At 37.0% G+C, this 12,293-nt stretch overlaps 2 protein-coding genes across 3 annotated transcripts in view; one reads left to right on the forward strand and one right to left on the reverse strand.

The window, feature by feature from the left end:
* The first annotated feature begins 317 nt into the window (after positions 1 to 317).
* METTL21C (methyltransferase 21C, AARS1 lysine) lies at positions 318 to 9,016 on the forward strand. Its single transcript, XM_057378170.1, has 5 exons — positions 318 to 475; positions 4,564 to 4,715; positions 5,984 to 6,126; positions 7,659 to 7,776; positions 8,323 to 9,016. Exons 1-5 carry the CDS (start codon positions 318 to 320, stop codon positions 8,715 to 8,717), a joined length of 966 nt encoding a protein of 321 aa, XP_057234153.1. The 3' UTR covers positions 8,718 to 9,016.
* A 57-nt stretch (positions 9,017 to 9,073) lies between these two features.
* The window catches only part of TPP2 (tripeptidyl peptidase 2), a 51,839-nt gene continuing 48,619 nt past the window's right edge, over positions 9,074 to 12,293 (reverse strand). For both annotated transcript variants that reach the window (XM_057378175.1, XM_057378176.1), the window contains 2 exons: positions 10,584 to 10,703; positions 9,074 to 9,971 (listed from right to left, as the gene is read on the reverse strand). In XM_057378175.1, the coding sequence (XP_057234158.1) occupies positions 9,882 to 9,971; positions 10,584 to 10,703 (210 nt within the window). In that variant the 3' untranslated portion in view covers positions 9,074 to 9,881. The remainder of the gene's footprint in view (positions 9,972 to 10,583; positions 10,704 to 12,293) is intronic.

Here is a 12,293-nt window from a genome sequence, read left to right on the forward strand (position 1 = left end):
TTGTTTTTCATCCTGGATGAAATGGATACAATACTTCCTGTGGTTATGACCTGCACTAAAAACAATGAGCAAGTTATGTTTTCCTTAGGACTGTTACTTCCCCATACTGTCTGTGACTCAGGGCGGAGAGGATATTCAGAGTTCCCCCAGCCAGAAGCTCAGGAGGGCAAGGAAGACTTGACCTTTTCCTGGCAGTGGGAGCTTTATGAACTTTTCCCTGCGCTTGGGCTGCTGCCAAGTGGCCACACTCATTATTTATGTGCTAGTTTGCCCACAGTAAGTTGCTTGCTTGATTCAGCTCCGCTGACGTAAGGCGAATGCAGGGAATTCGTCTTCTGCAAAAACAGAACAAGAGTTTGGAGGAGAYAAGAACGGTCTGTATGCTTGGGACTTCAAAGTCTAAGAGAGTTTTGATTTTGTACTGCACATGTGAAAGACTTAAGTGTAACATGGTAAGTTCTTCGAGCACTGCCTGGTAATGTTACTCTAAATAACCTGCAATCTGACTGGCTGGAGAGGAAAGTTATTCTTCTCAGGTGCACGCCTGTATAAAAAACCTCTGGAGCGTGCATCCACCCACAGGAAACTTCCCGTGCCCTCTGTCACACCAGGTACCTACACAGCTGCCCAGCTAACCTCATCTGATGTGCCTTTGTGTTCCCTAACTAACAACAGAAATGCCTTTGAATTCTTGTATTTCAGCTCAGCTCTGTGAGCCAGCTGAATCCAGCTTTCCATTTCGTGTGGAGTGACGGTCACTGCTGGTTTGCAGTGTTTGGGTGCATTTACTGTGTAGATTCAAATACATAGATTTACTGTAATGATGTTCCTACCACTGACATTTCCTTTATTTCCTAGCATTTATATTGTCGGGGATTTTCTTTAAATTTAGTGCATGGTTAACATGAGAAAATTGCATGAGCTCTAAGAAACAGATGTTAATGTAAAAGCATATGGTTAAGCCTGATTTTGCAAAGAACAGACAGCAATTGCATTTTGCATGTGGGCAAAAGAAATTGGCTTTTGTCCAAATATTTCAAACYAACCCAGATTATGGAGTGCTACTTTGTGCTGAGATGAAACACATTTCAGCTGAGTTGTGTTTACAGATGGAGACCCAGTGACACAGCACAGCCCACTAACCTACATTTTTTTGGACACATAGCTGGATATGAAAAGCTCACTCTGAGCAATCATTTCAGCAGTTTAAGAGGCACAAAGTTTATTCTTATAGGGGATAAACCGTTATCTTAAGGCTTATCATCATCTTGCTATTTGCCCCTAAGTGTTTAATTACCTTGTTAATTTTAGGTAATATTGTCAAATAGATTTAGTTTTGTGAATTATTCTTTTCTTCCTTAGGTTCTGAATACATCAAAATGTGATTTTCTAGATTTTGTTCACAACATCTTAAGACTATTAAGGAAYTCAATACTGGTTTAAAAACTTTGAAAGATTTTAGATAATTATTTCCCAACAGGACCAATTTGGTGAAAAATCTGGCTGCTCACATTCAGAAATAGCCAACACTTTCTAAGCGAATAGATTTTACTTGCAACATTATCAAACCAAAATTCTTTTAGAGATATATAATTTTCAGTAAAATATGGATTGGAAAAATGTCAAAACAACGAGAAATGTATTTTTTTTTGTAATTCTAGGAGAACAGCAGTAACTAGAATACATTACACATAGAGAATGTAATAATGCAAACAGCTTCTCAATATTCACTTGTGCCTGCAGTCTTCAGGTACAGTTTCTGATTTAAAGTGATAAAATAAARCAGTGCCTCATTAAGGCCAAGAGATTAATACACTCGAATTCTTGAATTTATAAGACTAAAACTGTCCTGTAGTTTGCAGCTAAAAAAGCGCCTTACTTTTAACTCCTATGAAATATGTAATTGAATAATTATGGCAGTAGAATGAATGTGTAYATGTATACATACATACACACTTACAAACTTCTGTTTATTGAAATCTACACTCCTACAAGACATTATTACAGTATCTAGAAGCTCCAGCCATAAACCAGAGCCCAGTGTGTCAGGTGACACACAAACACCGAGKGCATAGTGTTTATCCCCCCAAATCATCACCTAAGAGCTCAGGCAATTGATGGGCAGTTGGGCAACCACTGGTGTGGTTTTCAGGGCTCCTGATCATTTTAAGGGATTTAGCAAAACCAGCAAAGCTTCTTTATAAATATTTAAGCAGACTCCCATTTTAGGGGAACTCAAAGGACAAAGTGAGGGGAAGCATAACAATTTTTAATTCAAAAATGTAACATGTCTAAGTGAATTACAGCTCAGTCTGAATGAGTGATTAATAGTATATACATATACAACAGGAACAGAGATACAATTTTATTTGCTGAAGGTACTTAATAGCTGACCAACAAATTTGTATTTATTAAACATGGTTTCAAGGTATTTCTGGAATTCACTGCCACCCACAGACAGCTGAAATTTTGGCCTGTTGCAGTAAGAACTTGTTTAAGCAAGAAAAAARTACAGAGGAATCACTTTCTATCCAAATTGACAAATTAACAGTTTTCTCTAATAAAACCAGAAGGCTTGTTTAACGAGTGCTGGACAAGGTAAAGTTTTTTCCTGCTTTTTAATTTCAGGATTAGCTTTCCCACTTAAAAAGCACAAATGTGAAGCTACAAGGGCCTTACAAAAACCCCCACCAAAACAAACTAACAAACTCACCCCAAACCCCCCAAAAATGAGAATGTAGTGCTCTGCATACTTCAACATAAAATGTTCAGAAGACTGTGTCTTCAGCCCAGTGTTTCCTGGCTGTAGCCCTCACCAGTTCTGACAGATTCTTCWCTTTTCATTATGCACCTTCCCAATTGCACAAGTCTGAAAACATTTTTCACAGCGATTTCCTAAAACACTAAAACATGAGCAGATTTTATTCTAGCTTAAGGCATGAAAAGGAGACATTGCTCAAATGCAGAAGCCTACTTTTGATTAGATGAGAAACCATTGCTGTTGGAAGGAGACACACTGTCACATGTGGCATGTGACCATGGATGCACTCACTCATGTCAAGGAATGTAGCATTAAGTTCAGTCTCTTACCTACCATCATCATACCTCAGGTAACACACAAAAATTCTACAGCCAGCTCTTGTTCCTAGCCAAATCTTGTTCTTAGCCAGAAAAAAAAAAAATCTGCAGAAATCCATTTACAGCACTTTAAAGCACTCTTTTCTGTAACAGTACAAAATTACTGCCAAGACTGAGAAAATGCAGCGTCAGAAGAATTAGAACATAAATCCTTCTTGTCCTTGTGAATAAACAGAGCAGCAATAAGGAATATATCAGGTTTCAGTAGAACTGCMATGGTGTGCAATCATGTGTAAATTAAACCATTCATATAAGTCACACTGCTCCTTAAAAAACTACCTGTAGGCATTGCTTAACCTCTTTGGCCAGTGCCAAAGATTCACCCCTTCCAGTCAGGATATCTAGAAGAGCCTCCTGCAGTACGATGCAAACCAAACAAATGATACAATGCTTCGTCTGCAGTGCCTGTGGCTGGAGAGAGCAAATATGCAGTCTCAAGAATGAGCAGAATGGATAAATGTAATTATCATGCATAAAAACACAACTTACTCCAGCCATCATGTTAYRTGGGAAGGGTGAACTTGCAMAGCCTCTGGCCAGARCAAGTTATGAACCTTTTGCTCTTTACATGTAGATGCTTGTGTGTATATATCTGTATCTATCTCCACAAACTCACAGATATATGCATGTACACAGGTGCTTCACTGAAGAAAATTCTAATCAAGCAAAAGTTTCACTGACCTCTTTCTCCCCAGGCACATCTAGATCAAGTACTGTTCCTGCTTTTATTGATGTCAGCTGTTATCAATCAGTTCTTWSKTWKGKTKSKKSCYGCYKRMKRWRSAKKCAKTCATWMMWAACKWAKKKATYCAAAAAGCCTTATGGATTYAATCTTCTCACTACAATGATTTCCTCACTGCYATCTGCATACTCTGAAGTTCACTGCATTTCAGAGTAACTGAGTTAGCTGTTCTGCAGGAAAAGACAGGGTASAGAAGGCAACTCTGTGCAAGGAAACAAAATCAAGAGTGCTGATCGCAGCAAATGAAATAGTTTTATCTCTGGAATCACAAGTCCCAAGTGTTTTTTTTTTTTTTTTAATTACACAGATAAAACGTCACAGATTATTAAAAGTTCTTTCTCAGCTACTGCTTCAACTAATAACAATTGTTCAATTTTCAGACTGACTAGTTCTATCAATTCAGCGACATAATGCTAAGATTCTGCATAAATGATAAACACAATAATAAAAATGATAAATGAGAGAATAAAAATTCTGACAGCATTACTACGTTCCCAGAAACTGCTCATACCACCCAGYTGAGCGGGGATGTCACATCTCATCTTGCCCCTTCAATCCACAAGTGAAAAAAGAACCCCAAAAGGCCACCAAAGGCCACCCAAACTACTGTCTTTTCCTGGGCATATCTCATATGAGGAGAGAATGCAAGATTTTGTAACACTCTATTACCCTTTCCATTTCAGCTCTTTTGCAATGATCTCTGCACAGCAGCCACCATTCCCCAACAAAATTCAAAGAACAATGGACTGCCAATCCAAGGAAGAAGAAACCTGTGAAGAGCACTATGACTCTGAAAACTGCACTTGCAACTCCAAGCATGCAGAATCYGATGCAGGTTTAATCCAATTTAAAATAGTGAAATTGCTATGGCATGCTAGCATATCATATTTTGATCTTTGTCAGTCTTCAAATTGTAGATGTCATCACATCACCTTTCCTTTGATACCAATTTCCTCCATTATTTTGCCTTATATTTGAATTTATTACCAGATCAAATCCACAAAAAACCCAACCCCTATCCCCATAATTAAGATCCATATTTAAAATGATTGCTGGGTGTTACTTAGATATCTTATTTCTTGATTACAATCAGAGATAGGGTTATAATATGCCTTAATTTGGCTGGCACTGTTTTAGCAGTGGTATTACAAATTTCAACAGGCTRAACTGCTCCAACAGCTACCAAGGATTCCAGGCAGGCATCAAAACCCCTGCAAGCCAGAGGAGAATTTTCCCTMGCAGTTCATTCCACACATATCCTACCAACAGGCTTCCAGTGAAAATTCAGTCATTCAGAACATCCTAATTTTCAGTGAGATCAGATGGAACAGTTCAGCACAGATGTCCTGAAAAACCTCACTCACAAGCCTCCTTGCTATGGTGAGACACCCTAGGACAACTGTAGCACTGACTTGCTGAAGCACACTGTGTATGTCAATATAAAAAGCATCTTACAACCCTTCTTCTRTGGAAGGATGCTTAAAAACAACCACTAAAAAGAGTTAATTTTCTTCAATGTAACATATGAATCTTAAATCCTTACGTAGAAAGAAGCCTGTTGTTCTAGAGCTGGTGCCCATCCAAACAAAATCTACAGCACAAACACCAAAATGCAAGCTAACTTGCTCCCAAAAGTCTTCTAGCTGTTATTAACAGAGTTTTATATTTGAATTGGTAGCTTTTCCTAAAAGGCTCACTTCTATCTCTAAATTGCTCATGTGAACACTAGGAATGGCAGGAAATGACCATTGCTCCTTTCACTCCCTGGCCAGCCAGACTATGGTTTTAACAGCAACTAGTCTTCACTGAAAGGGTGGTCAGGCATKGGAATTGGCTGCTCATRGAGGTGGTGCAATCACCATCCACAGAAGYGTTCAAATGATGTGTGGGGTGGCATTTGGGGACGTGTTTTAGTGATGGGTTGCTTACTGAGTGGATTTCATGATATTAGAGAACTTCCCCAGCCTTAACAATTCTATGATTCAAAGCCAATATCCTGAGAGCTCTTCTAGTCCATGTGCCCCCAGACTGCTTTTGTAAAATACTTCTTACCCTTTAACAAGTTGCCCATAAACCCACAAAAAGTCAACTTTTCTCTCACAGGTTCACCAGTAATTCTTAAAATACTGCAGAACTGGGTCCCCAGAGTTTCACACTACTTTGATAAGGAGCATTATACGTATGTTGGCCACCAGATCGTCATTCAGGAGTCCATAGAACACTTTGGAGCCGTGGTTTGGCCGGGGGTAAGTACACGAGACCMCATGCAGAAAGCTGATGTGATGTGAGAGCGAACCAGGACAGCAGCACACAAGAATTAAGGAAGCTTTCTTGAATGACACTTCTGACAAAGGAGGTTTCTATATGCTCAATGAAGTCCTTCAGTAGAAAGCTCTGCCTTACGGTAATTTGCCAGTTCATGCCACAAGGACTACAGCATTAAAGCATTTGTACRTTAGATGTAGGGATTGGAAAAAAATTCAGTAAGGGAACTCAGGAGAAAACATTCAGCTTCATGCTTCCAATCAGGCACTGCTGGGAAGTAAACAATCAGCAGTACAAAAGTGAGGCTGAAAAAGAAACTTGTGAGAGATTAAATAAACAAAGGGGGTTATAATGGTTACATATGCTTCTATTAAAGAATAGGCTGAAACTATTTCATTACAGCATGRAGAAACATAGTTGTAAACAGTTCTTCAGTCTCTGCTTCTTCTACTCTTTTAAAAACAGAATTTTATGCAGACTAGGAAAATTGGCTTTGAGGGAAGATAGGGTCATCTGGTAAAGACATGAAAATTAGGATTTCGAAATTTTTCAGATCCACATTTATTTAAAAAGCTCACAAAAAATGGCAGACAATTTCAAAACAATAGAAACAGAGAGCATATGGGTGGGTGAAACAGTATCTCATTTTGAAATGTCAGATCATCAATTCRCACTTCAATCAAGTGTCAGAATGCAGATGGTAAAACTCTCCAAGAAAATCGAGAGGTTGCACAAATTGGACTGGTGATTCATTAGCTGTCAGCTTACCCAGAGCAGGTAGACAGTGTTGCATTATCAAAAGCACAAAAATCAAAACAGTAATACAACTGTAAAAAAGAGAATCAAAAGGGGGAAGACAGTTTCTTTGGCATCAGTTTATGTTGTTTATAAACAGCCCATTTATATTCTGACCTTTAAAAGATCTTTAAAAAGGCCTGATAATATTTCCATACAGTGCTGTTTTGTTTTTTTTCAAAGTTTATACTCTTATCAGTGACCAAGTGTTGAGTTTGTAAATAACAAATTTTTAATATCTTGTTTGCTAAAAAAAATTTGCTAAACAAAAAAAAGGTTATCCAAAAATCTCTGCTGAAGCCTGAATTTACTTTATCATAGTGACAGTAAAGCATAAMAGTTATGATTAATAAACCAGAACATTACTTTCTACCTATTGTTAAACCCTGCTGTTCTGACTGTATGGTTCACATCTTAACACTGCCTATCCTTGTGGATCCCTTCCAACTCAGCTTATTCTGTGATTCTGTCTTGAGCTGTCAGAAGACTCACATAGAAGTGTGTAGCAAATCCATATTACATAAACGTTAAACTAAAAGGCTTTAATTTTTTATATAAAAAAACAGGACATTGCAATTCTTCCCTATTACATTTTTATGTTACACTCCTCAGTGTTTCTTGTACTAAAAGAAAAACAACACCCTTGTATAAAAACATCTAATGAATTTTTGTGCAACTTAGCTGTTAACCTCTTATGGATATGTGTTAACCATTTTAGGCACTGGCTTTATCTCAATATCTGGAATCAAATCAAGAACAATTCAACCTCAAAGACAAAAAGGTTTTGGAAATTGGTGCTGGAACAGGCTTGCTTTCCATTGTGGCCTGTATCTTAGGTTGGTGAATTTGTATTTCCTTCTGGATTTCTAGAGAAAGGTGATTTAAGCTCTGCCATTACCACTTGAAGGCAATGAAACAACAGTTGAAGTAAACTTTGTTACTTTTTTTTTTTAAATGAAAATTATTGTAAAATACTGTTTTGTTAACCAAGTAACTACCCTAGTTTCTGGTGAGGGGGAGGCTGGACAAGTTATGTAGATAAGGCTTTATACATGTTCAGCTACGTACCTATGAATTCTGTCCTGTCTCAAGTGAAAGGACAAAAGGAAATAGCCTCAAGTTGTGCCAGGGGAGTCCAGATTTCATATTAGATTTTTTTTTTTTTTTTTTTTTATGGAAGGGGTGGTTAGGCTCCCTCCTGACCAGGGAGGTGGCAGAGTCACTGTCTCTGGAAGCATTCAGGAGGTGTCTGGATGTGGGACTTGGGGATATGTTTAGGGGTGTTTATGGTGGTGCTGGGCTTGTGGTTGGACAGATGATCTTGAAGGTCTCTTCCAACATTAATGACTCTGTGAATTGAAACAAACTCATGTTTTCTTTAGGAGCTCACGTTACAGCAACTGATTTGCCTGAAGTTCTTGAAAATCTCTCCTATAATATTTCAAGAAATACACAGAACTTGAATATGCACAAACCTGAAGTGAGAAAACTGGTATGGGGAGAAGGCCTCAATGAAGACTTTCCTGTGTCAACTTACCATTATGATTTCATACTGGCAACTGATGTCGTGTACCATCATGCAGCTCTGGACCCCCTGCTAGCAACAATGGTGTACTTTTGTAAGCCAGGAACAGTATTATTATGGGCAAATAAATTCAGATTCAGTACAGACTATGAATTTTTGGAAAAAGTTTCTAATATATTTAACACAACCATTCTAGCAGAATTTCCAGAATCAAATGTCAAGCTGCTTAAAGCCACAGTAAGAGAGAATTAAATAGAAAATCATTATTGATCTTGACTTGTGGCAGCACCTCACAGTTTGGATGCTTCCCAGAATTAGGTTGCACCTTCTGTGCGTTTATGCTTGTAAAGTTGCAGTTGCATCTAAGTTTTGCATTGCAAGTATGAAAAAACCAGCAAGGCAAAAGCTATGGATATTTGTCTCTGGTTGATACATATGACCTGTTCCAACTGRCCAATTCCCCTCCACTGAAGAACAATGTTCATAGCAATAGTTAGTAAGGTTTTAACAAAATCATTGATCTTCTGGGTTGCACTGAACTTCTGTTGTTTGTAAGGTGCTTTCTTTCATCAAGTTTTGTTTATGTACTCACCCAAAAACCAATACAATTTTTAGCTTCAGTACTTTTATTCATTATAAAAATCTTTTAAAGTATCAGAGTGAACATGGTGGTTTTTTGATCTTCAACTTTGCACATTTATTCTGCTGCGTTTTATATTTTTAACATTAATAAACATCTATGTATAGCTTTACAATATCTGATCAAGATGTGACTGTCTGGCACTTTTATACATGTATCAGCCTGTTCTGATACTCAGCTTCCCCGGGATTTTTGAGTTTGCCTGAAATCACTCCAAAATAAAGATTTACAAGAGCACCTATGCATCAGCAATTCCGAGAAACATTGTAACAGTTTGAGAGGTTGAATTTTTCTTAAAAAAATTAAATGTAAACTCTTGCAAACAATACAGGTGTCCATTATTGTCATCTAATAAGTAAGATTTTAGCTACCATCAAAGTAGCTTTAAGGCCTTCATACAATTGAAATTAAGATCAAACATGTTAAAATTCAGTTTACTGTAAAAAATACAGAACTTGTACAGGTTTGCAGTTAAAAGTAACAGTTCAGAACCTAACATGCATGCAGTAATTCTTTCCAAACTAATTCCAAATCCTTGATCTTGGCAGTTCTGGCACATCCATTGCCAGCAATGGGATGCACAATAAGGAAACTCCCTGATGACAGGAGTCAGGTTAACAGGTATTAAGCTGTACCCAGGTGCCTTAACTGATAAATACACACAATTTAATAATCAGCATTCAGTAATGAAAACATGCGTTCGAATAAAAGGTCAAACTTATCTTTTCCTATCCTGTCCCATATAAAACCATATTAATTTTACAACTGTGGATTTTCTAGAATACACAATAATCAGGTGGATACATGACAGGAAGCCAATTTTCAGTGAAAGTTGCACAGTGAGTCCATCCAAGCAACTTCATTAGCTGAAGAAAAAAAAAGCAGACAAAATTAAGTCTTACTCCTTTTAAAATCTAAACCTAAACACTGCCCTGATATCAACATCTAACTAAAATGTCTATCATCAGAAAGATAAGAGACTGGAGATCTGATGAGCTTTGAACTCCTTRGAAAGGTGGACCCCTCCTTCCCATTCTATATGATCTACATTCTTTCACAAAAATTTAGTCCTAGGAATTGCCATTAATTCACCACTAAATTCTGCCAGCAGCAAYTATGATCAATATTAGTAAAAAATAACAGTGGTTAAACAGTGACATAAGGGGATTTTTACACCAATATCTTTGACTAAATTGACTCTACTTCCTTTATGCTCCAAAGTAAGTTCCAGAAAGCAAATCCGCTAAAAAAGACTGTTACTCACAAATTAGGTATTCTAGAAAAAGCCAGAAAAAAAATTGTTACTTAAAATGAAAGCCAAGCTATAAAGCCTGGATAAAGATAAAATGTTACATTGAGTGCTTCCTAAAATGAGAATAGTAAAACAAACAAAAAAAAATCCCMGAAGACTTATATATTACTCCTGAAAGCTTATGAAGCATGAACACAGCCCCATTACTTGACCAAACACTTCTTACCTGAATGCAGTTTTTAAAGTTGTCCTTTGTTGGCTTTTCTTCTGCAAGTTTTGTGGCAAACTTGAGACCTCTTCCATACATTTTATTTACCAATGCATGCTTATAGGCAAAAGTCAAAACCTACAATGCAAATAAAAAACCCGAAAACAAATTAGRTATTTTTGCATGTTGCAAGGCATAACAAGTAATACGAAATTCTGTTCAGCAGCAGAAGTGATTCGAACAAACTATAACATTTACACAAGAGAGCTTTCTCTTCACAGTATAACAGATGTTTCACTCTAGTAGTCATAAACACGAACTTTCTAGAGACTATTTCTGACTTCAGAAACATATTTGATTTCAGAACTTCTTATGTAACACAAATGTCACATTTCTAGCTTCTTTGGATTTTCATTCTCTACAGGCAACTGTATGGCATATCAAAAAGATAATTAATGAATCACGAACCAGACAGGTATATTTTTGACCCAGGGAAGCAAGGACCCAATTGAGAACTTTAATTCTTAGGTAGGCACAAACTTACTGCAGAAACAAATATGAATGTACACAGTRAATGATATATACAGACACAGACAGAGAAATGCACATAATTATAAACAAGCAATGAAGACAGGTAAGCATGAAGACAAGCCTCAGGTTTTAGGTCAGCTCCTCACTATTGGTAATTTATTAAGAGATTATGAAAAAGATCCTTCTTGATAACATTATTTCTGAAGAGCCAGCTTACAGTCCTTACCAATGCAGTAGCTCACATGAGCAAATGAGTGTATCTACCTAAGAGTCAATGTAGAATAAATCAAGTTTTTTACACCTGAACATTGACAGTGTTCAGAGTGTTGCAAGCTGGTTCAAACCATTTCACCAGTTGCAGCACTAAGAATTAGAGAAATCAAGACACTTTCATATATTCCCTTTGGAACACCCATAGTAAGCAGTTTTTTATTTTCTACTGAAGAGTGACRTAGCAGAAAAGCTGGTGAATATGGTGGTGTGCCTGTTGTTGGTAGTGTTTATGAAATCTTTTATTAGAGCTTGCTATTTGTTTCCCCTCATTTGTTACAACCTTTTTCCTTTGCTCTGACTCTACAATAAAGGTTCAAGATTTCCCCCTTAAAATATCCCATTACAAAAAGCTAAGAAATACCCTTCAAGAATGTTCAGAAATATGTATTTTGCATTGCAGTAAAGAAGTTAAATATTTCTTAAGAATGTAAACATTAAGGAACCAAAGATCTGAATTTTCCAAGGAGTGAAGAAGCTGTCTAGTTTTAGCAGCCTGAACACTTCCATTTAATGTTAATCACATGCACAAGTCTTTGCAGGATCAATAAATAGTTAAAAGACAAAAAAGAAATAAACTTAATTATCAAGCAAGTCAAGGTGTAATTTTGCAGCTCCAAGATACTATGCCAAATACTCAAGATTTGCTCATTCTTCTGTCTTCAAGTACTTATTTTGCTGTGTAAAAGTATTCACTTAAGCTTTGTAGTTTACAACACACACATATGCAACAATGAGCATACAGCACCATTCACATGAACGATTTTCCAAATATTGCTATTGGAAAAATACTCTGCATGCTGCATCCAATTATTTTGGATATCTTCCTAAAGCAAAATACATTACAATGGAAACATTTCTGAGTAACTGCTCAGTGGATCCATTAGCAGACCTAGCTGGCTAAACTAAACTTAAAAAAAAAAAAAA

Source organism: Malurus melanocephalus, unplaced genomic scaffold (assembly GCF_030028575.1).
Source record: "Malurus melanocephalus ecotype Western Australia unplaced genomic scaffold, MMel_1.1 scaffold_344, whole genome shotgun sequence".
Lineage (NCBI taxonomy): Eukaryota > Metazoa > Chordata > Aves > Passeriformes > Maluridae > Malurus > Malurus melanocephalus.